The 27,529-nt window shown below is 37.2% G+C and overlaps 1 protein-coding gene across 2 annotated transcripts; it reads left to right on the top strand.

Moving 5' to 3' along the window:
* LOC115759842 (tyrosine-protein kinase Btk29A) lies at positions 1–27,500 on the top strand. 2 transcript variants are annotated; one of them, XM_030700936.1, is made up of 10 exons: positions 1–918; positions 9,199–9,436; positions 22,054–22,316; positions 22,387–22,503; positions 23,089–23,169; positions 23,225–23,355; positions 23,413–23,541; positions 24,094–24,866; positions 25,319–25,452; positions 25,983–27,499. In XM_030700936.1, exons 2-10 carry the CDS (start codon positions 9,295–9,297, stop codon positions 26,079–26,081), a joined length of 1,869 nt encoding a protein of 622 aa, XP_030556796.1. In that variant the 5' UTR covers positions 1–918; positions 9,199–9,294; the 3' UTR covers positions 26,082–27,499. The 2 variants fall into 2 exon arrangements, with proteins under 2 accessions (XP_030556796.1, XP_030556797.1); XM_030700937.1 differs by lacking the exons at positions 1–918; positions 9,199–9,436 and adding an exon at positions 17,919–18,343 and having other exon boundaries at positions 25,983–27,500.
* Positions 27,501–27,529: the final 29 nt, after the last annotated feature.

The following is a 27,529-nucleotide window of genomic DNA, read 5'->3' as shown; positions in this document are numbered from 1 at the left end:
TTAACCTGCTCTCTCTCTCTCTCCCACTCTTTCTTTACAGGTACGTAACTAAACTCTAACTGTAACCGCTTATGGGTATGGGTAAGTGTAAGTGTAAGTGTAAGTGTGCTCATTGATTTGCCTAGACTCCAAACAACAACAACAAGCTGTTTGTATATACGTGTGCATGTGTGTGTGTATGTGTGTTGAACAACAACTGCATTGCGTTCTTGTTGCTTTGCCTGATTTTGTTTATGTACTTTTTTCCTCCCATATGGCAGACATCAACTCCCAAAATGTGCGCTCTGCTCCACTCTCAAAGAGAGTTGCACTGTCGTCTTGCAGTTCGCGCTCACTCTCTCTCTCTCTGTCTCTCAGTCGCTCAATCGCTCACCGCAGCGGACGCCCTCAACTTGTTTCGCTCTGCTCGCACTAACATGCTGCGACTTCGTTCAGTTGCTTACGAGCCGTCTTTGAGTGCGCAACAGGCTTAAGAAAGGCGCTGCGCGCGTTGCTAATTCACGTCTTTGCTTTGCCGTTAAACGCGTGTGCCATTCAAAATAAAATTTAAAAAATAAAATATATTAAATTAAAGAGCAAACGACTCGCCGACAGTTTTGTTAATAATCTCGTTGCTATTTTTACATTTCTTGGCGTCGCAAATTGCGCTTTTAATGTCATTTAGGCGAAAAGTAACGAACAAACAACAAATAAAATAAAATAAATAAATAAGTACAACACCAAAGTCATGCAATGATAATTGTCAAATATAACAACCAGTCAAAGTTAATTGCATTTTGTTAATGGGCAAAACGTGGCGGCAACAAAATGTAAATCAAAGCCAACAACTACAACAACAACAACAACAACAACAACAAATGAAATCCTAGTGAAGTTTCCCAAGTGTAGCACACAACAAATAAATAACAACTGAAATATGTAAATACATATAATTTAAATAATACAAAAATGCCAATTAAAAATCATTTGACGCGCAATTTTTTAAACCTACTTAAACTAATTTGTGCGCATCTCTGCCCAATGCATTTCTAACAGTAAAAGTGGCTTATGTCACGCACACACACACACACACACATACGCACATACACTTGCATTTAGCTGCATACACCCAGCTCTTATGGGGCTTGGCGACAGTCTGGCAACGCCGCCTCGCCAAGCACAAAGCTGTTTAACTTGTTTCTTTTTTGGCGTGCGCAGTTTTTTTTTTCGTTTATTTGTTTTTTTTTTGACTTTCCGCTTTGGGGCCGCTGCTGTCGTTGTTGTTGCTTATCTAACGCGCAGCTTCTACAAAACGAAAATCTTTGGCTCTCCATTTTTTTTTGTTAATTAACTTGTACAAAAAAAAGAGTTAAGAAAAAATATAAAAAATACCATACGAAACTTGCGTGAGAACAAAAACCCTTTAACAAATAACAAAAAGGGAAAAGCGGGCGAGTTTATGATTTTTGCGTGCGACAGAGACAAAACATGCAAACATAAAGCTTGGCTAGCATTTCTTACATTTATGTCTTGTCTTTGTTGTTTCTTTTGCGCCGCTTGCTTTTGTTGTTGTTCTGCAACGCAAATGTTAATGTTCATGTTAATGTAGCTGTTAATGCTATGCAGAAATGTTAATGCGCGGCAAGACTAAATGTTGGCCTAGGCACGTGTCGCTGAATTTAAGTGCTCAAAAGGGAAATTTTTTGCTGGAAACAATGCAACAAATGAACTACAGTGAAAACTCTACTAACGAACTGCTTAAAAGAGATTCTGTTGTATATTTTAATGTTAATTCTTTAACATGCTCTTTGCTGCGAATGTCCTCATCAAACGTCGCACTTGGCGAGCTTTCACTGTAATTTGTTCTATTCTTCTGTGCCGTCTCTCTCCCTAACCCACTCTCTGTCTCTTTCTACCAATTAGCGCGCAGGCGCCGCTGCAAAAGTACCTGACCTCTCCACAAGCAGGTAGCTGCAAGCACTTAACCATCCTAAGCCGATCCCCAGACGAATCGTAAACCGAAATGTGACCTTCTCGTTGTGTAATTCAATATTTGTATATGCCGTAAACAGGATCTTGAAATCTCTTCTTTATATCCAAGTTGCTTGCAATTGGTTTTGAGTTGTTTTTTCTTTTTCTTTTTGTTTTGTTTGGCTTTATCAGGAATTTATTTGTTTTGTGTTTTTGGATCTTGAGGCCAGTCACGTCGCAGACAAATGCTTAAGTCTGCTTATCACGTAGCGCTCGGCTTCCAGGTGTATTGAAGCCTATGCATAAAGCTGCGACTTGCCGAAGTTTTCAAGTTCTTGACTTTGTGTGTATACACATATTATATTATCTATCTGGCATTTAAATCCAACTCAACTTTGTTTTTCATTGGATTTTGTTAAGATGAAGCTGTTTTCTCTGATTTCATCATGTTCCTTAAAATAATGCCAAACTTACTCTAGGCCAACTATTTTATGCTTTTCTTCACGACTTTCAACTGAATCGTAAAAAAAAAATACATTTTTCTGTTGCATTTCTTGATTTTTTTTTAGGGCATTTAAAGTTCCGTTTCAAATTTCAATAGAAATCAATTAAACCTCGACTCGAGTTCAACACGAAAGCTTTTGTCTCAGTGATTCTTTTGTTGGCTTTCATACGAAAGAGGCCCATAAAAATACGAAGTTAGATTCCCCCAAACCCCAAACAACATTAAAGGTTGGCTTCAAACTGTCGTTAAAAAGGCAGAAAAAAAGCAACACACACACACACACTCACTCGTAAAATGCATTTCATTTTGTTACTGTCTTCGCATAATGTAACCTGACCATAAATGACAGGGACTTACAAATATTTTGATAGCGCTACCGAAACGAAGAAACCATGGAACTCGCACCCAGCCAATACGGTCACTAATTCCCGGTAAATGCGATTGGCATCAAGAGATCATAAAAGCCAAAAACTCGAACCCAACAAATGGGCAAACATCTCGTACACGGCATTTGGTAATTGGGATAGTTACGAATAGTTAGGGTCTGTTTGCGTGTGGCATTTACAGGTAGTGCATGCCACCAAAAGGTGCACGCAGCAAAACTACCTAGCTCTTAAAATACTGAATACTTCACAAATTCAACATAGATATATGTTGATTTCAAACAAGAATTTGCCAGCTTGAAATAAGCTTAAAATTAGCTCTATTAAAGCTCTATTAAAGTCTTGATTTAGGAAAATTTGTGAGTGGAACAAAGAGCTTTTGAATTAAGAACTTCATTCTTAGAATACTTCAAATATTAAACATGAATCAGTCACGATTTCAAACAAGAATTTGCCAGCTTGAAATAAGCTTAAAATTAGCTCAATTAAAGCTCTATTAAAGTTTTGATTTAGGAAAATTTGTGATTGGAACAAAGAGTTTTTGAACTAAAAGAATTTCATTCTTAGAATACTTCAAATATTAAACATAAATCTATTTCGATTTCAAACAAGAATTTGCCAGCTTGAAATAAGCTTAAAATTAGCTCTATTAAAGCTCTATTAAAGTCTTGATTTAGGAAAATTTGTGAGTGGAAAAAAGAGTTTTAGAACTAAGAATTTCATTTTTAGAATAGTTCAAAATTTAAACATGAATCCGTCTCGATTTTTAACAAGAATTTGCCAGCTTGAATTAAGCGTAAAATATACTCAATTAAAGCTCAAAACTTCCCAAATTGATTTCATTCTTAGACTTAACTCAACTTTCTTTCTCTCTGAACTTTCTGCCTTGACTAGAGTTAAACAAAGTTTTCCACCTGATTTAAGCATCAATATTCTTGTTTATTTTTTTGAGTGTATCTCAATTACAGCAAGCGACGAAAGGTGTGTGTTAATTATGCAGCTTTCGGGAAAAACGAATTTTCCACTTTTCGACTGGCATGCCAAAACAGGCCAAACAACTGCAACTTTTGCTGGGCATGGCTAATTTATAATATGCGTTAGTAACTGTTGCCAATTTAGCCTTTTTTCCACAGTCAAACCTAGCTTTTTGCTCTCAACTTTAGCTTTTTTATAGTGTTAATAATTTCGAAGAAATTTGCAAACATATATTCAAATTAAATGCAAATAGAAAACGTTGCCCAGCACTGCGGCTAGTATTTTGGCACTTATTTTAAAATAAATTGAAAGGAACAAAATAAACTGAAATAATTAAAAAGTATAACTAACTAATTAAATTATATTGGGCTAGTTAAATTTTAGTCTTAATTGCTTTTTTCTATATTGAAAAACGATTTACAATTAAAGTTAGCTATTGTTTTGCTTTAATTACAGCTGAAATTGGCTTTTTTTTGTGTTTCTTTGCAACACTGTTTGCACGTCTTGCCTTGCACTGCGACCCTCTGCCCTCTCTTTCTCTCTCTTACACACACACACACACACACACATTTGCTCTGGCTGTGCAGATCCTTCAGCTAACGGTTGTTTTTGCTGGTACGGCAATAAAAAGGTTGTTTGCTCGTTTGTTGTGGTTTCTGCACTCGCCCTGTGCGCACACCCCCCTCCCACTGTCCCTCTCTCTCTCTCTCTAGTTCGCGCACTCTCTTATTACTGCACATCTCGAAGGTTGCTGCCGAAACAGAACAACAACAACAACCGCAAATCGGCCAAACAAGTTTCTTTAGTTCACCATTCCCCACTCTCTTTCTCACTCTCGCCCTGCCCCGCCCCTCGCCCCCCTCTCTGCCTATCTTGTGCACTGCATCTCGGTTTGCATTTGTACCGTTAACAATTTACCAAAGTAAATTAACTCGCGACGTGCTGCGGGCAAAGCGCAGATCGAAGGGAAGGGTAAGTGAGCGATGTTAGGGGGGAGGGGGGATTGATTTGTAATAAAATTGCATATTTATTGGGCCGAGCGATCGGGTCAAGGTCAGCGACGTGCCCCCTTTTCATTTGGATGACAAGCGAAAGCAGCCTCTGTTCCTTATCTCCTGCCCCTCTCCCCCTCCCCCTCATGGCAGACCCTCTGCCCTTGTTGTTAACTTTGAAAGTCGCAACGCTTGACCGCCTTAAAATTTATTATACGATTATTATTTTATTTTGTTTTTTTTTTCTGTTTTTGGCGCTTTGCTTTGTGCACGCTTCGCATATTGCTTTTATTTATCTTCTTCTTCTTCTTGTTGTTGTTGTTGTTTTCGTCCACTCGAATCAGGTCAAAACGGTTGCTTTCTTTCACTGTCACGCCTCCCCCTCCTCGTTCTCCTCCTCCTCCCAAAAAAAAATATTTGCATGCATACGCAACGCTTTCTTCGCAAGTTCAAACTACAGGGTATTCATCTGTGCCATATATCTGTCTATAAAGCAACAAAAACCTTTACAGATACGATCTTAGCTCTTAAGTCGAGGAAGCGCAGCGGGTTTTTTAATTGCAAATTTCTCTTGACTATATCTTAACTTTTTTTTTTTTGTAAGATTTTAGAGCTTTTTTTCTGGTCGTTAATTTTGAGCGTACAGTTATCGCCAGATGTTCGCCAACTTTTTTTTTTTATTATTTATAGCCCACTTGTAATTCTATAAACTGTAAATTTAACTTGAACTTAAGGTAAATGCATTTAAGCTTGTTTATTCGCAAAAGTTTGCCAGATTATTCGAGAGTTTTTAATTAAAGTGTCTTTTAACTAGCTCAAAGGTCTTTGAATTGTTCAGAGTTCTATATATGTGTTTATATATGTAGGATATATATTATGAAGGAAAACCAAACAAAATGAATTTCGTTCAGTTGGCCGATGTTTGCTTAGATAACTTTTGATGTATATACAGATACAGATACAGATATAGTCTGAATAAACTGAATATATCTGCATATCTGTTCTATCAGATCTGTTGCTTAAAGTTCAGACTTATTAAACTTTTCATTCGGAACTTTTTCTCAAAATCCATTTTCTTCTATATTTTGAACTTATTTTGTCCGTCTCAATAAGCTTTAATATCTTCTGCCCACCCTATTTCAGTTGAAAAATCAAAAAATTCCATTATGAATAATTGCCTAAATGTAAATCTCCAGATTTGTACTTGTTATGAAGTCTTGCCACGCCCAATTTGCGCCTGTTTTAAAAACAGTTGTTGGGCAATTGCTGTTTTTATTTTTTTTTTTCTATTCTCAGTCGTTCGTTTTTTATGGCTGTTTTTATTCGGCTTCTTATCGGCAATCGTTTTCGTAGAGTTCATTAGATTTTGCTTTTTGCTTGATTGAGTTTTGATTTATAGTGTGTACAAAGCGAACAACAAGTCAAAATTGATGTTAATTATGCAGCAACAGCAGCTAAGCTCAAGTCTAACTGTCAGCTCATTGAACTGCGCCTACGGCTCAGGCACAGATACACATACAGTTGGAGATATAGATATAGATACAGCTGGAGATATTGATACACATACAATTGGAAATATAGATACAGAAAGAGTTGAAGATATAGATACAGATACAGATACAGATACAGATACAGATGCAGATACAGATACAGATACAGATACAGATACAGATACAGATACAGATACAGATACAGATACAGATACAGATACAGATACAGATACAGATACAGATACAGATACAGATACAGATACAGATACAGATACAGATACAGATACAGATACAGATACAGATACAGATACAGATACAGATACAGATACAGATACAGATACAGATACAGATACAGATACAGATACAGATACAGATACAGATACAGATACAGATACAGATACAGATACAGATACAGATACAGATACAGATACAGATACAGATACAGATACAGATACAGATACAGATACAGATACAGATACAGATACAGATACAGATACAGATACAGATACAGATACAGATACAGATACAGATACAGATACAGATACTTAAACTAATAGATTCAGATATGCGTACATAGATATTTAGACGCCAATGTGTGTTGGCTCAAGGTTTTTAAGTCTCATCATCAACAACATCATAATGACAATGATTATCATTATGATTATCGTATTATGATCAACTCGGGCAACAAAACAACGTTATTTCAATTTACAGATAGAATAGGCGGGTATTACCCACATTCTTGCCTTGTGCCAATGTTTATCTTAAGAATTTCAACTATCTGATCGGATGGATTTTCCACAATGCGATCAAATAAAACAGAAATAGACGCTTAAAGCGCAGGTGTTAAACTGTATAAATTAAATAATCTGAAGTAAATTTTGAGCTCAAATAAATCATTTAAATATTTAGCGTAGTGGAAAGTAGTAGAAAACAACTTTCAAAGTTTCTTTATTAATAATAAAGAAAATACAGAGAATACTGTCGAGAGCTTTTACCTTGAACACTTAAAATTGTATAAACAAAGAACTATTTAAAAATCCAACCATGAAAAGCAAATTTTAATAATTCTTAGATTTTATGACTTATTACTCATTAACTACTTCATTAGGTACTTTAGGAGTTGCATAATTCATTAGAAACTCCATTAGTTACTTTATAAGTTACTTCAATAGCTACTTCAATAGTTACTTCATTAGATACTTCATTAGTTACGTCAATAGTTACTTACTTCATTAGCTACTTTATTAGTTACTTCATCACTTGCTTCATTAGTTGCTTCATTACTTCATTGGCGCCCGAAAATCAATAAAGATTAAGATCTTGGCTTTAAACAATTGCCGAAGCGAATTGCTCGAAAGATGATTTTATTGATAGATTGTTTGAGGAATGCTTGGGGTTGGGGAGGGGGGTAGGCGGAACTTAACCTCAACCGACTTTCGGTTCTCAAGATTATTCATTGATCTTTAATCATTATCGCAATCATTAGCTTTGGCTGCAAACTGCAACTTCAGCAGCTGAAACTAACCTCATTTATTGTCATTACGTGTTTTTATTGTTTGTGTTTTTGTTGTTTCTTTCCGGTTTCTTTTGTTGTTATTTAGTCTGTTTCTGTTTCTCTTGTTTTTGTTTTTTTTTTTTTTTTTTATTGACGAATCTTCATGACGCAATTTCGCATCAAGTTTTCGTGGTTTTGTTCTTCACAGAATCTCTTGTTTATGAATTTTCTGATTAGCTATGCAAACAAAGCACGTTTCGCGTTTAATAACATAAATCAAGAGATATCGTTAAAAATTGCAGCAGCAGCAGCTGATTTTGATGTTGATTGATTTATTGACAAATTGACAAATGCAAATTCTGTTGGTGTGATTTGCAGTAGATACCCTGGGTAACCATGGATTGGGTATTATAATGAAATGTCACGAAATGTGTCACGCAGAGAGGGAAATATCTCATACTAAAAGTAGAGAAGGGTATATCTGTCTCTAACCTATGTGAACTGAGCTTCCAGTGAGGCTAATGCAATGAAACTTGGTTTTCGTGCTTCTCTCGGCACATTCAACGGGGTCGATCAGACTGCAGCTCTATTTCTTATAGCTGTCATTGGAAAATTTGGATGAAAATGAAGTTTTTATGTTTATCAGGATATCTCGACTCAGCAATGATAAGCTTCTCTCTTCGTCCAATTCATCAGCAGAAACAAATCGATACGATCGTGAATGCAACTTTCGCATAAAAGATATTTTTCTAAGGGTATTAAGCCTTCGGCTTGGCCCTTGCTTAAGCATAATGAGTTCGGGCTCCCACTAAGCTCTTGCCTAAAGATAATCCATGTAGTTCCCTTAGAAACAAACGTGCTAGATATAGAGTTTTGACTTAGTATAAAAGAATTAGAATATATTGTAGCTTTATTTTACCGAAGGGTATTTGTAGTTAAGGTATCAAAACTGAGTTTATCTACCCATTTTTTTGTTTTGATAGTTTTTGCTAGTTTTGATTGATTGTTGAAACATTGCGCATAGCTTGCGATTTATTATTTATATAAATTTGTTTTGGTAATTAAAGCGTGCAATAGACAAAACTCAAGTTGGCCAAGAAAAATATTGCCAAAAAAACGCTTCCGCGAGCGTTGGACGAGCACTCGAAAAAAGCGTTAAAACGACGAAACGCGTAACAAGTCGCACACACACATAAGTGTGTGTGTGTGTGTGTGTGTGTGTGTGCGTCGCTGTCAATCACAATTACAAACAAGTGAAGCAATTGCCTTCACCCCTGCACATCTCGCGCCCTTCCAGCAACGCGTCAAATGATTTTAAATTGCCATAAATTCAATTCCCACAACAATTCCTTAATTTCAATTTCAATTTTTATGTTTCTGTGATTTTTGCGCTGCATCTTGTCAGATTTTGCATAGAAATTTTGCGTAGCGCGACGAAAAACGCACAGAAAACGCGCGCGTTTGTTGTTTTGGCAACTACCAATCTGTTGTAGTTGCAGTAATGATACCCTGCGTGAGTCTGGCCGAAACAAGCGTCATTGGCAACATGAAGGAGCGCGTCAAGGAAATGAAAGTGTTTGGCTGTCGCCTCAACTTCTGGAATCACATCGGCCACAGCCTCACCAGCTCCAAGGCCAAAGAAGGTAAACAAAATGTTAATAATACAAAATAAAGAATAATGTGAGCGAAACGCAGCAGACGACATTATATTAGGTTAAGTGGAATGAGAGTGAAAGTGGAAGTCTGAAATTTTACAGCTCGGGCCTGTAGGATATTATTTCAAAGCGGAATCTGCATTAATGGATAATAATAATAAAAGAAGGCAATAATAATAGTAATAATAAAAATGATAATAATAATAATGATACTAATAATAATAATGATACTAATAATAATAATGATAATAATAATAATAATAATGATGATAATAATAATAATAATAAAAAAAATGATAATAATTATAATAATAAAAATAATAATAGTAATAATAATAATAATAATAATAATAATAATAATAAAAATAATAATAATAATAATAATAATAATAATAATAATAATAATAATAATAAAAATGATAATACTAATAATAAAAATTATAATAATTATAATAATAATAATAATAATTATAATGATAATAATAATAATAAGAACAAAAAAAAAAAATAATAATAATAATAATGATAATAATGATAATAATAATAAGAAAAAAAAATAATAAAATCAATGATAATAATAATATTAATATAATAATATAAAAATTCCGACGGATCTTGATTTAAGACGAACTTCAGGAACTTCTGGCTTCATATGTCTAAAATGCTAATTTACAAAAGAATTTCGAATTCTTGAATATTGTAAAATATGGAATATTATTTCGGAAAACATATATCATTTTAAGTGAAAGCAAACATGATGGGTTAAAGTTTGCCAAAGGCGTGTGCGCAGCGTTTAGCAACTGTGAACAGAATACGAATATCGTATAACTTATGGTGTTATTTTTTTTTTTAATATTTTTTGTCTATATTACACACATCTGGAGGCGTCGCTGTCGATAATCACAAGGTCTGGCAAGCTGTGTTTAGCGACAGGCGGCGTTGCCAGCTGCACTTTGTGGCATTACAAGGCAAAAAGTGTTCTCTTCTTCTGCCCGCTTGCGCAGCCCCGAGCAATTATGTTAAATATAAGGCTGTAGATGATGGCAGGCGGTTATTAGATGATCGACAAGATCATGATGATCATACTGATGATGATGATGATGATGATGAAGTGGCATGACAGGCACACGATATGCAAGCTAAAGGAACGCAGATGCAGACAGCAGATGCGGCAATTGCATAATTGAAATGAATTAGCAGCCAGCCAAGCCCCAAAGAGAAGCTTAGCGAAACTGAAAGTGCCAAGCGTGCCAATAAGGAAATCAACAAATGGGCGTGGCAAGAATATGCATACCTATTTATAGAGATGCATCAATGTCAATTCAGCTGCCAGCTTGGGCTGCGCCTCGTATGTTAACTTTACTTTCAATAAAAAGAATCTGATTTGTTTCTCAACTCGAACATAAACTAAACATATCGAACAGTTGTATATCGTTGCATACAATCGATGTGTCTCGTTTATCGATAAAGTTATCGATAAATTGGAATTTGGGAAAATTTCTTGTTTTCAGAAGTGTTTAAGAATAGCTTCAGAATTTTGTTTATCGCAAATTAGCGTGAATTAGGTTCAATTAAATCGTTGTATTGCGCCCGTTTAGTCGCTCGATAGACTATTCTATCAAATATCGATGTATAGCCTTAATATATCGCTTTCGATAACGATAAAAATATCGAAGTTTTTTGTTGAGTGCACATCCCTAATTCGTGCGTACAAACTAATCGCTTGTGTGCATCTTCTTTGTTCATGCAAGGCAATTATAGGCTAGATTGAAATCTGCCCCCAAGGGGCAAGCGCCGTGAATGTATCTGTATCTGTATCTGTCTCTGTCTCTGTATCTGCATAAGTTGTCTGTGATTCGTTGTAGCTGGCAGTTACAAAATGTAAAGTTGACAATAAAATTATTGCATTGTTGTTAACTGAAGTTGTTGTTGTTGTTGTTGTTGCTGATGCTTTGGCTGTGCGCCTATTTATGGCCTTTACTTAACAATGACCACAAAAATTCGCAATTTGCATTTGCAATTTGAGCCAAACGGTCAACCAGCCACTTGACTATGGGGCCAAATGCTTGTTGTTGTTGTTGTTGCCAGTGCCGGCTGCTTTAAAGTTGGTCAAGCAATTGACCAGCGGGGCCAATCAATTTTGCCTTTTCATACCACTAAGGCAAATCAGGCTAAATGGGGGTATATCAGTTTGTTATAACGGCCTTCAATCGATATTACACTGTTATCGATAGCTGATAAATGATAATCATAAAATATGAACTGTCATCGATAGCTAGGAAACGATAAATATAAAATATTCACTGTTATCGATAGCTAAGAAATTATAATTATAAAACATGCCCTGTTATCGATAGCTAAGAAACGATTTTTATAATATATATATATACTTATATATTTCCCGATCATTTAATAAGTAATTATAGTGTCGATAGCTTATAGAAAAATGGCTTAAAGTAAGCACATAAAATCGATGGAAAATAAAACAACATATATCGGTTTTATTTCTGACAAAAGTTTTCATAAACTCCGCAGAAAACTTTTAGTAGCAAACAGAGTGTTAAGGCTGTCGCATTGCCCTTCAGACCTTCAGACTTAGTATCAAAAATAGTAATAATAATTAATTCGATTATCTACCCAATCAAATGTATCGAAATTGTTATTGGTTATTATATAACAATATCATTTACAGATTGGGTTCATATCTAGTTGCACAGACCGCCTTTTATACTCTTAAACAACTCGCTGAAAATTCTTTGAGTCATACAACGATATTTATCGATCTTTTCGTGACAATAGAAAAACTGCAACAACTATTCACTAGATACATGACTTTTCCGGCATTACGTATTTACGAGCTGGCAATAACTGACTTCTCAGCCTTATTTAAATACTTCTCTCGGTTTAGGTCGTGCTCATCGATAACGATACATATCGAACAGGCTGTCACATGGCATGGCGAACATGACGTCACAGCCGAGCAGAATCGTGCCGCAATGCAAATTGATATCTTGTGACACATTTGCGCATTTTTAGCCGTGTGCTGTTGCCAATGCAAAGCCCGATAAAAACGTCAGCCGCAGTTGACAGTTGGTACTTGACTTTAACTGGCACCTGGGGGAGTTACCCAGTTCTCAGTTACCCAGTTCTCAGTTCTCAGTTCCCATTTCCCAGTGCTCAGCCTTTGCTGCTGACCGTAAAATAACTGTGGATCAGGCACGTTTGCAACAGCTGAGCTGTAAAACTAAAGCTGAAAACTAAATGTTAAAACGACTTTCTTAACGTGAACTTAATTCACGTTGTTGTAATTCCAATCTGTGCGTCGCTGGACACGTTGCTCTACGTGTCGCTCGGCCATGGTTAAAGAGATCTCTTTTAGCTGGAATATCCGGTTGGCATTTTCAGCCAGCAGCAACTAAGAGTGCTCTAGTCGAGCGTGCACGACTAGCAGTTACCCTGTAATGCGCATGCGTACTTCATTTAGCTAACATGAGGATTGTTATCGAAATTTCAGGGCTTTAAGCTAACATTTCAATGTGAGCATAGAGCAAAACATTAAGTTATACCTCTTAAAAAGTGGGTAAGGGAGTGTCAGGATGCCAAAAGTAAATTGTACTGGTAAAGACAAAACTTCAAATCGATATTTATCGATTACTATCGACTTCGGGTAATTTAAGAGAAGTTATCGATACTTTTCATGAAATTTGATCTGCTTTGTATCCTTAGAGCTGCTACCTAAACCTCTCTGCTTGTTACAAACCCATGCCAAGCCTAATATACCCCATTCAGAGAACATTTGCAAGGGGTATTTAAAAAATGTACGACAACAAATTTGCATAAAAAGCGCCATGAAGCGAGTTCAACAAATTTGATTATTGACAGCCTGAAAAATGGGGAAAAATTGTATTGCACAAAATAACAAAACGCCGATGCGCAGCCAAAAGCGACAACAGCAGCAACAACAACAACAACAGCAAGAAGGAGAAGAAGAAGAACGGCAACATTTAGTCAAGGTCAAAAGAGCAGCAACAAAAGTTGCTTATCGACTCGTCTGGGCCAAAAGTCGCGCTTTTACAACAATCAATTTATTAACAACTCGCCAAAGTTGCAGGCGGCGATTGTTGTTGTCGATTGTGGCTTGTTGTTGTTGTTGTTGTTTGTTGTTGTTTGTTGTTGTCTCTTAAATGGTTTCATTATAAATGCATAAAACAAAATCCACGCCATCATCATTGTCGAGCATCCACATCGACATTCACTAGACAACATTTATAAACAATATCTTTTGAGTGCGGCAACTTTTTGTTTTTTGGCTCCAAATTGAATTGGATTGTTGTTGTTGTCATTGTTCATATGTAAATCAAGTTGTTGTTGTTGTTTCTTTGCATTTGACTTGTTTTATGTTGCGTTAATTGAGCACATAGCCAGCGGGTGGGGCCTGGAGATTGCAGCAACAGACAATTTAACAAAAAAAATAAAAACATTCAATATCATTTCAAGGCGGGGAAATTCGATGAGAAAATTGGTCGAAATGGGGGAGAAATGAAGAATAACAGATCTATTTAAAAAGTTAAATAAAAGTAAAACTGTAAGGGAAGAATATATATATGTATAAGAATATAAGAGCATAAGAATAATATTTCAAATATAAGTTAAGAGTGAAAATGTGGAGAAAGGCTAAAAATATAAAGAAAATGTTTGAGGCAGATGAAAGAAAACGTTGAAATATCTAAATCTCTGTTGTTCCATTAAGAATAGATTTGTTAGTTTCAGTTGTTCGGGAACAAAATCAAGTACTAACAATTAGGGTCTATTTCAGCCTGCTTCTTCTTCACCTTCTTAAGAGTTATCTTGCTGCCTTTATATATATTAAGTTATTAATTAGTTAAATGTCTTAAGACTCTGTCAAAGAATGAATATGTGTTATTCAGACTGTCGAATTGTATTCTCAACTGAATTTTGCCTTAAATATCATTTCTAGCCAGCTTTTTTACAAGCTTGCGAAATTGAGGCGACATCTCCGATTCGTACAACGCAAATAACAGTACACTTGACTATATCTTATACTTTGAATTATTTTAATTATTTAAAAAGTTCTCCTTTTTTTTGTCGATGATGTCATATTTGTTTTCGCCCATTAAAATAATTAGTCTTATATGGCCAGCAGTTTTTCAGTGCATATCGAATATTTCGCAATAATATACGTGACTTACGGTAAATAATAATTAACAACAACTGCTTATGCATTGACGGACAGACCTATTGACAGGAATTTACACCCGACAACTGGGTGCCACTCGCCCACCCCCGCGCCCTCTTTCCCCAGGTCGAGTGCAGCGCTTCCTCGCACCCAGCTGAAATTGCACTTCCGCAAAAACGAATGAAGTTGTTTTTGTTTGTTTCACTCTGCGCATACTTGATATGCATTCCACGATTCTGGCTATGAGCAATCGGCCGATAAATTGCTCTTTGGCCAATTAATCAAACTCAGAATCAACGCCCACAGTTCTAGCGCCCGAGCGTTAATGCAGCTTGTAATAGTGCTTGCACACATAGTTGCCTGCATTTGTATACCCTGTAAACATTCGAAATGCACTTGTAACGGGCATGTAACTGTCGGATATCGGTTGATATCGCAATTAGTTTAATTAAGAGACTGTAAGAACTGTGGGCACACACACACACTAAAGCACATTCATTTCTGCTGAAATTTATCGATTACTTGCCTCCATGTAGTCGATAAGTATCGATTTGTTAGCCCCTATTAACACGCTATTTGCTAAGATTATAAGAATATGCTTTTAATTTTGTTTTGTAGACTCGTGTATACCACGATCAAAAGAAGTTTATTTGTAAGCTATCGATAGGCCGATAATTATCGATAAATATCGAAGAAGCGTAACAACGTGTGGTTGGTTACAGGGTAACTTCTAGTCAGGCACTTTTGATTAATTCCTGCATTATTTTCGAGGTTAACATCTGATTTTAAAGCTATCTGTCTCCCTTTCCCCTCCTCTCTCTCTCTCTCTCTCTCTCTCTCTCTCTCTGTCTCTCTCTCTGTCTCTCTTTCTATCTCACTCTTCAAATCTCTCTCCCAATTGCCATGCCTTCCCATCTCTTGCTCTTTTATCTACAGGGTATCTGGCTAGTCTAGCACACTTGCCTATCACAGTTTCTACCCGTTTTTTGCTCAATTTTGTTTTTGCGCTTGAATCTAATTAAATCTCAAAATGTTTATTACGCATGAATCAATGTTGTTGTTTGTTATTGTTGTTGTTGGTATTTTGTATGCGCGTCGCGCATGCGCTCAAATGTTATTAACCTACATTTGCATAAAAATGCTACAACAACAACAACAACAACAGCAATAATAATGATTAAAAATTGTTTTTGTTTAGTTTCGCAGTTTCCTGTCTGAATGTTGTTTGTTTTGCTGTTTTCTACAATTTTATTGTAATTATTTCGCATTCGCAAGTTTTCTTTTTTCATGCAAATCGTAAATTGGTTGACAACATTTTTCACACGCTTTTTATGAGCTTCGGATGTAAACATTTAACCTTAATTTGTTATTGTAAATTGTTTTTTACATATATATTTTTTTCTCATTTTTATTTTTTTTTATTTATATAATTGCGTAATTCTGTCTTAATTCGAGCTTTATCTTATTTGCATTCTTATGCAGCTCTCGCGCCTCAGCGTGTGTTAAAAAGAGGCGCTAAACTGTTTTTTGTTCTCTGTCTCTTTCACGCTGTTTATATAAAATGTTAGATGGCAGCTGCTGCTGCGTCTGCTTGTCTTCCTTTGCTTCTCTTTAGGTGTTAACAAAGTGCAGTCGCTGCACGCGCCAGCAGCAGCAACAACAATGACTATAGCATAACAACAGAGCAGCCAACTAATGGATCTTCCATGTTAATTGTTGTTGCTGCTAGTCTCAAGAGCTTTGACTTTATGTTGAGCAGTGCTCTCTTTTGCGCTGCCTACTTTTAGGCAGCGCCTCAAATGCGCCATGACTAGAGTTTAATTACAACATAAGGAGAGAGCGTATACACTCTCTCGCTCTCTCTCTGTTGAAGTACAAGCACATAAATGTAAATTCGTTAAGGCAGTCTTGTGCTGGCTGTCTCGTGCCATGCACACCCCCCGCCGCCAGCTGCACTCTTTCCGCAAGCTTTCTCGCTCTTTCGTTTTGCGCTCTTTAACAACAACGTTTTTTTTTTGTGCATTTTCTGTTGCTTCATCGACATTACAGCAGTAAATGAAAAAAAAAAAACTTTACACAAAAACTCAACGCACTTTGTTTTTTGTGTTGTCTGCGGCTTTTTGCTTGAATTTGCGTATTATACAAGTGCTTATGTGTGTTTGTGTGTGTGTGTGTGTGCAACTTGTTACTTGATTTTTTTTTTTCATTTGCCCAGCGCTGTTGTTGTTGATGTAATTGTTGCTTGGAACTTTGGCGCTGCTGCCTTTTGCTCTCTGTTAACATTTAAAATATACAGTTACAATTGCCTCACACACACACACACACACATACACACATGCCCAATGGGCAGAAGTCTTGATCTGTGCCTCTGTCTTGCCCAAGCAGCCATCGTTGTCTTCAATCGTTGCGCTTGGCGGCTTCTGCTGCTGCCGCTGCCGCTATCGCTGTCGCCGCTGCTGTCGCTGCTACTTGTTGTTGTTGTTGCTTGTTACTAACTTCAGTTCGCCGCGTGCGCTCTCTGCTAAAAGCTTTGCTCTTTGCGTCGCTGCCACCTGCACTGATTGTTATGGTTGTTGTTGCTGCTGCTGCTGCTGCTCTGCTCTGCTGCTACAATTAAGTTTTACTTTATGTTTATTGCCGCTGCTGACGTTGAAGCCGCTTTTTTTTTTTGTTGTTTCATTTTCTCAGCGTTTGCCATTCATGCGTTCGTCGTGCGCTCTGCTCTACACTTGCCAGCGTCGTCGCTCACCTTCGGCTGCTGCTGTTGTTGTTGCTGTTGTTGTTGTTGTTGTTGTTGTTGTTGTTGTTGCTGCTGCTGTCGCTAGCTAGCAAAATTTCATTTGGCGTTTTGTCAGTTGGCTTTTAAACATTTACAGAAACAGTTCGCGACGCGCTAAATAAATTTTGAAATATAACAAACAATATAATAAACCTATAATTAAATGCATAATTCAATTATATTTATAATAATATTATTAACGAGTTGCTGACGCTTATTATTGTTGTTGTTGCAGTGCAAAAGAAAATACTAACAAAAAAAAAAAACATTGCGTCTTGTCATAAATATTTTGTTTTTCAAAATGGCTGCCGCTGCCATTGCGTGAAAGCCAAAGAGGAAGAAGCAGCAGCTGAAGAAGTAACAGTAAAGCAAATAACTGAAAGTCAAAGAAACCAAATCGAACAAATATATATATACAAAGAATATAGATATATATATATAAATTTATAGAGTATATAGTGTATATATACAGTCTGGAGCAGTTGCCAGGAAGCGCTTGGGGGCCAGGCTAAACGTGTAACGGTAAAAGCCAGTCGCAGCAGAGATCGCACAGAGCGTCGTACGCCTAAAGGTCAGGCCAAGTAGCATGGAAATGCCAGCAGAGGCAACAACAACAACAACAAGAGAATTGCAAAAAGGAAGCAGCCATGAAACCAGTTTGACAACCACTTTAAACTGTAGTCAAAGCGAATGCAACAACAACAACAACAGCAACAACAACGTCAACAAATAACTGAACAATCGAACAAGTGATTTATGTGAAAGTGAATTGACACAAATATTGAAAACTGACTGCAATTAATTTCGAAAGAAAAAAATAAAAGTGAGACCCACTCGAGTTATCTTTAAGAAACCAAAGATCTTGAGCGTGCCGCACGACTTCAAGCTGAGATGATGCTTTTATCGGCTCTCAAGCTGGGTAAGAAGCAGAAGCAGATGACGCAAAACCAAATCCATCCAAAAAAGATGAACAAAAAATGCGATTCTTGTATTCCCTCGCACAACTTGATTAAGTAGTTTATTAAGTACAGTGAAAGCTCGCTAAGGCGAGCGGCTAGAATTGTAACCCTTTTGGCATGTTAACAGAGCTCTTCTTGTCATATGTCGAATAAATGAAGAAGATGGGAAAACTTATTGGGCAAATATCTGTGCAGATTCTTAAACAACTTTCTTTTTGAATATATTAAAACTTTATCGATATATTTTGGTATTTTAACATATAATGAAAACTTTTCAAAAAGATTTCGAGCTGTTTTAAGTTCTCTTGGGGAGTTTGTTTTTATACAAAAATGAGCAGCTTTTAACTTTTAAATAAGAAAATAGAATTCAAATATTTAAGAAAAAGTATTGAGGTCTGCTATTTGAGTTGTTCTCAGCACGTTCGTTAGTTCGAGTCATCACTGTATACAATTGTTGTATTTCACATTTGGCAACAATAGTTCAATAGTAACATAGTAAAAATGAGTTGTTCTTGCAACAACCCGGTTCGTCAGTCGAGTCTTCACTGTATACAATTCTTGTATTTGCCTTTTGGCATCAAAAGGCCGCACAACTTGTTTCAATAGTTCAATATATTTGTACAACATTAGCTTGAGTGGGCGTCACAAACTGAGTCACGCTTGAGCACGACTCGAAGCACAGTTTCACCTGATCGGGTGTACCAGTAACAGGTACAACAATAACAACAATAGAACACGTGTTCGAAAGTCTGGCAACGACAATTGTAGCTGCTGCCAGTTGCAAGGTCTGGCAGCTGCACTTAAAATTTGCATAACAATTTGCCAAGCAAAAAAAGTGCAAGAAAATGCAAAGAAAATTACACAATTGGCCATAAACACGATTGCGGCGGCAGATAATGACAATTTGTCAGGCTGCTTGTACACGTGCCACGCCCATATTGCGCCCCAAATCATAAGCATATAAAATATAGTATATATGCTTCCGTCTGAGTGGGGCCTATTTGAGTGTGTGTGTGTGTGTGTGTGTGGAAAATTGTGGATAGAAAGCTTGAAATAATTGAACTAAAGCTTTTTCCCAGTCACAACGAAGTTTTAATACGCTTGAGAAAATGCTCGAAGGGGTAATATATTTACTGGAAAACCTAAGCACAGCCTATTTCATTATTATATTTCATACTACATTTAATTTTAAACAAAATCGAATCGGAATCGATTAATGACTTCTAAGCGCAACCAACTTCACGTGCTAGTACAGTTTTGTACGTGATATCGATAACAATTCGATTATATATCGATAACGATTAGATTACATACGCGTCATTCCCTCTCTAATTGTCGCTGTGCACAGTCTGCGTCGCGACTTTGCCAGACAATGAAAATAATGCCGCAGGCGCTTTTCATTTGCATGGAAAATGGCATAAGAAAAGCCACACGACGGCGCCGGCAAGTGCGATGGGAAAAGAAAAACTTTCTATTTTGCTTTTTTCTCATTTCTTTTCCAATTTTTATTTGTCCGCTTTTGTTGGCGCCGTCGCTGAAGCTGGAGCTGGAGCTGCCTGCAGGCTCCAGTGTCACGTTTTGCTTGTTGTTTAGACAACGTGAGAGACCGAGAGAGAAGGAGAAAGAGAGAGAGAGAAAGGGAGAGAGCGAGAGGGAGAGGGGCAAACAAAGTGTGCAAGGCGGCGAGTTAACATCGTGAGTTTTCACATGAAAAATGTGGCCCGCATTTGCGATATTGAAAAATTGTTTGGTCAATTGAAAAGTTTTGGCTTTTGCCACGTTTTTTTTTCTTTTTATTTTTCCCAGTGTCTGGATCCGCAGGGCATTTACAAATATTAATGTATATTATTATAAATAAATAGCTGTGAACGCAAGCTTGGGAAATCGCTTCACTTTCGCTTCGATTAACCTTCACTTTTTTATTTGTTTGTTTGTTTCTATTTTTTTTTTTTCGTTTCGATTCGATTCTCGAGCGTGCGCCTGCGCAAGCGGCTTCAAGAGGCGCCTACTCGAGTACGCGCAGCATTGAAGTACTTACAAAAGCGAGTACTCGAATTTGAACGCTGCTTACTCATCGCAGCACAACACGTGCATCTGTGTGTGTGTGCGTGTGTGTGTGTGTGTGTGTGTGTGTGTGTGTGTGCGTGTGTAATTGTTGCATAAGTCGCCCACAGCTCACAAAACAGCCAAAAACAAAAAAAACAGCTGAAATAGTTTTCTTAATTGGGGTTAGATTTGGAGATCAGTTTTGTGAACTTTTTTTTTGGTATGCCCTGTGTCCATTGCAAGAGGGTATACTGAAGTTGTGCATATGCATGTAACAGGCAGATATAAATATATATATAGAGCTATATCTTTATATATATCCACATCCATATATATATATATATCTATATCTATATCTATATCTATATCTATATCTATATCTATATCTATATCTATATCTATATCTATATCTATATCTATATCTATATCTATATCTATATCTATATCTATATCTATATCTATATCTATATCTATATCTATATCTATATCTATATCTATATCTATATCTATATCTATATCTATATCTATATCTATATCTATATCTATATCTATACTATATCTATCTATATATACATTTATATATTCTTGATCAGCTTAAAAAGTCGAAATGACATCGCATCGATCTAAGAAAGATTTCTTGGAGCTAGAAGTTTATCTAAATTCTGTCTATACGTTTTGTTTAAATTTTCGTAATCGATAAATATCGGTTTTTATGCCTAACTTTTAAGTTTAACTTGGAGAATTTAAAAGTTATAGATGTTTAAATTGACTGATTTTCTACATTTTTTCATACTCAGATCTATTTAATCTTCTTTTCGATTAAATCTCCCATATGCCCAAAACCGATATATATATCGATATATATCGAGTTTAAGCCGAAATTGTGCACATTCTATCAAAGATGTTATTGAAGAGTTAATGCATTCAAAATTGTGTTGCAAAACTGCGCACAGGGTATCTGCCAGTCGGGCGCTCTTGTTGTTTTATTTTGGCACCTTTTTTTGTTTAGTTCGTTTGATTTGCATATAGTCAAATATATTATTGACAGACACTGGAGCTGATCCACAGATAAAGTCAACAGACGTGTCAGTCAGCTCCTACGCCTCCCCCCTCGCTTTCCCCTCCACTCAGCTGGCTGCCTGTTCATCAGCTGTGGGCGTTGGGTCGCCTTGGCATCTCCAGCGGTCGTCTATTAACTGTTTTTGTCAGTGCCGAATCGGCGTAATTAACCTTGGCAAGAATCGCGCACACGAGTCAAGTTGAGTCTTTAAGCCGATTTTCGATACTTTGCCTGGGCTAATTACCGCAAACGAGCATTGAGCCAGCATTTTGTATGCCAGTGTGATTATTATTTTTGATAACTATTTCTGTTTTTCTTTTTTTTCTTATTGATTTTGGTTTTGAATTTTGCCAATTTGCCGGCAATTTGTGCGCCTTGAAAACGAACGACTTAGGCAACGAACTTGAACCCAAACCAAACCAAACTTTTGCTTGCAATCAAAATCAAATGACATTTCGTGTGCTTGATATCAAATATTAATTATATGTGCAGGTTTTTTCTTATTTTGCATACTTTGAGCTTTCTGTAACCGTTTTCCATTTCCGCTTGCTGTGCATTTTTCAGGCAACGGCAGTTCTCCAGCCCAGAATTCGACACGCAGCATCAGTCCAAACAACTCGACGACCAACAGTCAATTCAGTTTGCAGCACAACAGCTCCGGCAGCCTAGGTGGCTCCGGCATTGTCGGCGTCGGCGTCGGAGTCGGTGGCGGAGTCGGAGTCGGTGTCGGCGGTGTTGGCGGCATTGTTGGCGGTGCAGGCTTGGGTAGCCCGAACGGCGTAGGAGGCGGCGGTGGCAGTTGCACGCCCACATCGCTGCAGCCACAGGTAAGTCCTATGCAATTGTTAACTGCAGCTCAACTGATTTGTTATCATTTATCCTTGATCCTTTGTGCAGTCCTCGCTGACAACGTTCAAGCAGTCACCCACTTTACTTAACGGCAACGGCACTTTGTTAGATGCCAACATGCCCGGCGGAATACCAACGCCCGGCACGCCCAACTCCAAAGCCAAGGTAAGTTTTCAGCTCTCTGCCATTAAATAAGCTCCTGCACGAATTGTGTAGCGCAAAGAAGAGGACTCTTCTTCCTCGGCATTAACAGCCAAGTCTTTAGGTCAAGTTCATCTTCCTTAAACTATGTGAAGCTTACTGTGGAGCTATCCCCCTAAAACATGTTTCTTTTAGTTGCAGTCATTAACTGCATCAAAGTTGTTATAATTAGGCTGCCAAGAATCGATCGGTTCTTGTTTGGACAACTTTGAGTCTTCCACTTTTTTGCAAGATATCTTGACTCAACTATGCCTTCAACATCTGAGCAGATTCTTATCCAAATCGAACCCCTTTGTCATATAGATCGCATAGGATATATCGATCTAAAACTGAGTTCGTTTATGAACAACTGAACAACAACTTGTCTTATCTGTCCTATCGGACTACTTTCTCCTATAGAACCCATAGGATTTATCCATCTTAATTTAAGTTTTTGTATAAAAAACTTGCTTGTTCTTCAAGATATCCTCACTAAACTCAGCAAGGCTCTTTAACCTTTGGCAGTCCACACTTTCTTATCATTTAACATCTCTTGCCTCATATTCGCAGGACAACTCACACTTTGTCAAGCTCGTGGTGGCGCTTTATCCATTCAAAGCCATCGAAGGCGGCGATCTATCACTGGAGAAGGTAAGCTACAAATTAAAATCACCAAGTAAATAGTCAAAAACGAAACCGATTCCAGAATGCCGAATACGAGGTCATTGACGATTCACAGGAGCATTGGTGGAAGGTCAAGGATGCACTCGGCAATGTCGGCTACATACCCAGCAATTATGTGAAGCCCAAGGCGCTGTTGGGTCTGGAGCGTTACGAGTAAGGCTTAGCAATAATATTCTGCAACACCCACTTATCTTTTCTTTCTCCATGCAGATGGTATGTGGGCGACATGTCACGACAACGCGCCGAGTCGCTGCTCAAGCAGGGCGACAAGGAGGGCTGCTTTGTGGTGCGCAAGTCATCGACCAAGGGTCTCTATACGCTATCTCTGCACACCAAAGTGTAAGTGTGGAATGGAAATTATAGTCTAAGAGATGCCCATTGAACGATTGACCAATTGACTGACTAACTGACTCATTGATGAAGAAACTCTATATATCCAGAAAGTCAAGCTTTTCACAGTAGTTAACTTACGAGATGTGAGTGCAGGCAAGAGAAAGTTTCACTCGAAATTGTGGAAAATTGGTGGGAAACGGTTGTAAAATATATTTTTGCTAATTTTTACTAATGCTGCCTTTTTTTTGATTAGCAGCCCATCAGACTAAAGCAAAACTTTTTATAGATCTTTCGAATAATTTTGTTTCACACTTTTCTTTGAATCCACCTGCCTGGGTGGAAATGGGCTTATCGTGGATATATTGGGTTCAAAGTAGAACAGGTGGAAAATGGGTAAAATAGTGAAAAGCACAAAAGGTTCTGGTAATATCTAGATGGATATTAAAATATCGCTAAAGCCGACAGACTGACGGATTGTCACAGTTCAAGCTCAGGCATATAAATCAGCACGAGAATCAATTATAATGCTAATCAATGTTATATTCTCTGCATTCACAGTCCCCAGTCGCATGTGAAGCACTACCACATCAAGCAGAACGCACGCGGCGAGTATTATCTGAGCGAGAAGCACTGCTGCGAGACAATCCCGGATCTGATTAACTATCATCGGCACAATTCGGGCGGATTGGCGTGCCGGCTAAAGTCATCGCCCTGCGATCGTCCGGTGCCACCAACGGCGGGCTTATCGCACGACAAATGGGAAATCCATCCCATGGAGCTGATGCTGATGGAGGAGCTGGGCTCGGGCCAGTTCGGTGTGGTGCGTCGCGGCAAATGGCGCGGCTCAATCGATACCGCCGTCAAGATGATGAAGGAGGGCACCATGTCCGAGGATGATTTCATCGAGGAGGCCAAGGTCATGACCAAGCTGCAGCATCCGAATCTCGTACAGCTGTATGGCGTCTGCTCCAAGCATCGTCCCATCTATATTGTTACCGAGTACATGAAGCATGGCTCGCTGCTCAACTATTTGCGCCGGCACGAGAATACGCTCATCGGGAACATGGGCCTCCTGCTGGACATGTGCATACAAGTGAGCAAGGGCATGGCCTATCTGGAGCGACACAACTATATACATCGCGATCTGGCGGCACGCAATTGCCTTGTCGGCTCCGAGAATGTTGTCAAAGTGGCCGACTTTGGACTCGCGCGCTATGTGCTGGACGATCAGTACACCAGCTCCGGCGGCACCAAGTTTCCCATCAAATGGGCACCGCCCGAGGTGCTCAACTACACGCGCTTCTCTTCCAAAAGCGATGTGTGGGCTTACGGTGAGTAGATCTATAAATTAAGAAATGCTTGTGTTAACTGATTGAAGAATTTCTAGAATAATAGAACGGGGTTTTAAAAAATTCCATACGCCAATGTGAAAAGTTGCTTCATTATTAACGCGTTTCACTCTTTATGCCAAATCTACCTTCCTAGGTGGAAAATTTGGTGTAAATCCACGTATCTAAGTGGAAAATAGGACTTTGTTTGGGCAAAGTTGATATGAAATTCAAATTTTTAATTAAATACTTTGCACAAAAAAACTGCAGCCCACATTTTCCACCTATGTAGGTGGATTTGCCGAAAAGGATGAAAGATCACAATAATGCATTTTTACAAAGTTTGTTCAAAAAGATCGTTTGGCTTGCACTTGCTTTAAATGCAGACACATAAGACCTGACTATTTCACAGTTTATATATACTTATTCTATATTTGTACTCCATATTTTGTCAGGCGTTCTCATGTGGGAGATCTTCACCTGTGGCAAAATGCCCTATGGCCGTCTAAAGAACACCGAAGTTGTGGAGCGTGTCCAGCGCGGCATTATACTAGAGAAACCAAAGTCGTGTGCCAAGGAGATATACGATGTAAGTTATAGAATATATAAGATTTGTATGCTAAAGTAAAACAATCGGGTGTGTCTGACTAGCGTGTACCCTAGACTAGAAGTATAGACCTAATGAAGCGGCTATGCTTATTCTTGCCTTGGTCTCACACTCTGACAAAGGCAGCCTTAAATGGTTTTCTTGTTCATAGCTTCGATTCAAGCGTTATATATGGCATATATAAGCATAAAGCACAAGATCTTAGCTTTCAAATTGGACTTTCAGCGAACCATTTGTGATTTGTATAATCTACGAGATATAAAGTATCTCGAAGTTCGATGTATCTAGCGCATTATGATTAAAAGGCCATTTCTTACAATATATACTTATCGATATTAGGGAAATTGGTAAAGTTAACGATTGGAAGAACAAATTAAATAATTATCCAACACTTAAAATACTTTTCATTTGATTTCTTAGACTACAAGAGAGTTTCCTTTAAGCTACAACTTTATATAATCAAAATAATTTGCATTTGCAGTATATATAACATTTGCCCTCTTGTTTTGCAGGTCATGAAAAAGTGCTGGTCGCATGGGCCCGAGGAGCGTCCCTCGTTCCGTGTGCTCAAAGAGCAGCTGGCGCTTGTGGCCCAAACGCTGACCGACTAAGCGGATGCGGAAGGGATGGCAATGGATCGACACTGGTCTCTGGTCTGGGATCACGCACTGATTAGCAAAACCAACATAAATATATACAACTAAATATGAACTATATAAAGAGCTAAAGTTAATGATATTTGAGATATGCTATGATATGAAGGCATTCAATTAAGTAACAAAGCAAAGCAGATTATGTTTGGATCGTACATAGTTTTTCAAATATGTATGAACGGAAAAGTTGTGGTTGCAGCTAAAGATTATTCACAATTATATTTATAATACACTTTATATATATATATATATATAAATACGAGCTACAAATGATATCATTATGTTTATATATAAATCGAATTAGATGTGTGTATATGTATGTGCAAGGTTATAGAGCGCGATTAACTGGCATATAGAAGCGAAAGCAAAAGAAAAACATTAACTATATATATTATATATGGATTATAGTTAACTGTAGCTAATAGTCAAATTTTTGATACATTTCATAACAAATATACGACATGCATACAAAACATAATGTATGCAGACACACAATATACGATACTACGCAAATACATACATATATATATTTATATATATAACTGTGCTTTTTATTAAGTAAGTTTATATAGTAAAAAAAAAGAGAAAATAACAACAACACATTTTATAATGAAAACTGAATCTAAGAAAACTGATTAAGCGTAAAATTAATATTTAAGCAAAAGTCTCGAAAGAAAAGGAAAATAACAAAAAAAAAAGAAGCGGCAAATTTGTTAGTTTAGAATTTTACGTGCTTAGCTTAAGTTTTGTGATTTATTGTTTAAACATTATGCAGCGATTTGTATGCAGCGCAGTTTCATTTAATTTTTCTTAATTTTAACCAAACTCAACAATTTATAATTATAATTATCATTATTTTGCCTGTGCATGCAAATTTTAAATGGATTCTTAATTTCTTATGCTTATGCTACCAATATATATAAACAAACACACATACATACATACATATATATATATATAAATATATATATATATATATATATATTTTATCTATTTTTATGAAAAGTTTTACTTAATTAATTTTTAAAGAACGCTCGCCTAAGCCGCAAACAAACGAAAACAGAAAATACAAATAAAATGTATTATGAAAATAATATTTGATTTTTTGTGTTCAATTTTCATTTTACTCTTTTGTTAAATATTTTAACTGCATTGTACTCAACTATATGCATTAACCTTTAATGGGCCAGAGACTGTACGCACTTGAATTCGGTTTCAGCGCCAAAATGCATTTGCGAGCCAAACAACCCGATTCCGTAAGAGTAAACCAGAGAACCAATGAACCGAATGCAACAATGAAAACAAGACTTGAAAATAAATATATATATATTAAAATCGAAACACAGCAATTGAACACCAAAGAAATCAAACGCAAACACAACCACAAATCAAATTTAACAAAAAAA

Source organism: Drosophila novamexicana, unplaced genomic scaffold (assembly GCF_003285875.2).
Source record: "Drosophila novamexicana strain 15010-1031.04,08,12 unplaced genomic scaffold, DnovRS2.1 tig00000387-arrow-pilon, whole genome shotgun sequence".
In the NCBI taxonomy this organism is placed as follows: domain Eukaryota; kingdom Metazoa; phylum Arthropoda; class Insecta; order Diptera; family Drosophilidae; genus Drosophila; species Drosophila novamexicana.
This window is presented reverse-complemented; position numbering and strand designations above follow the sequence as displayed.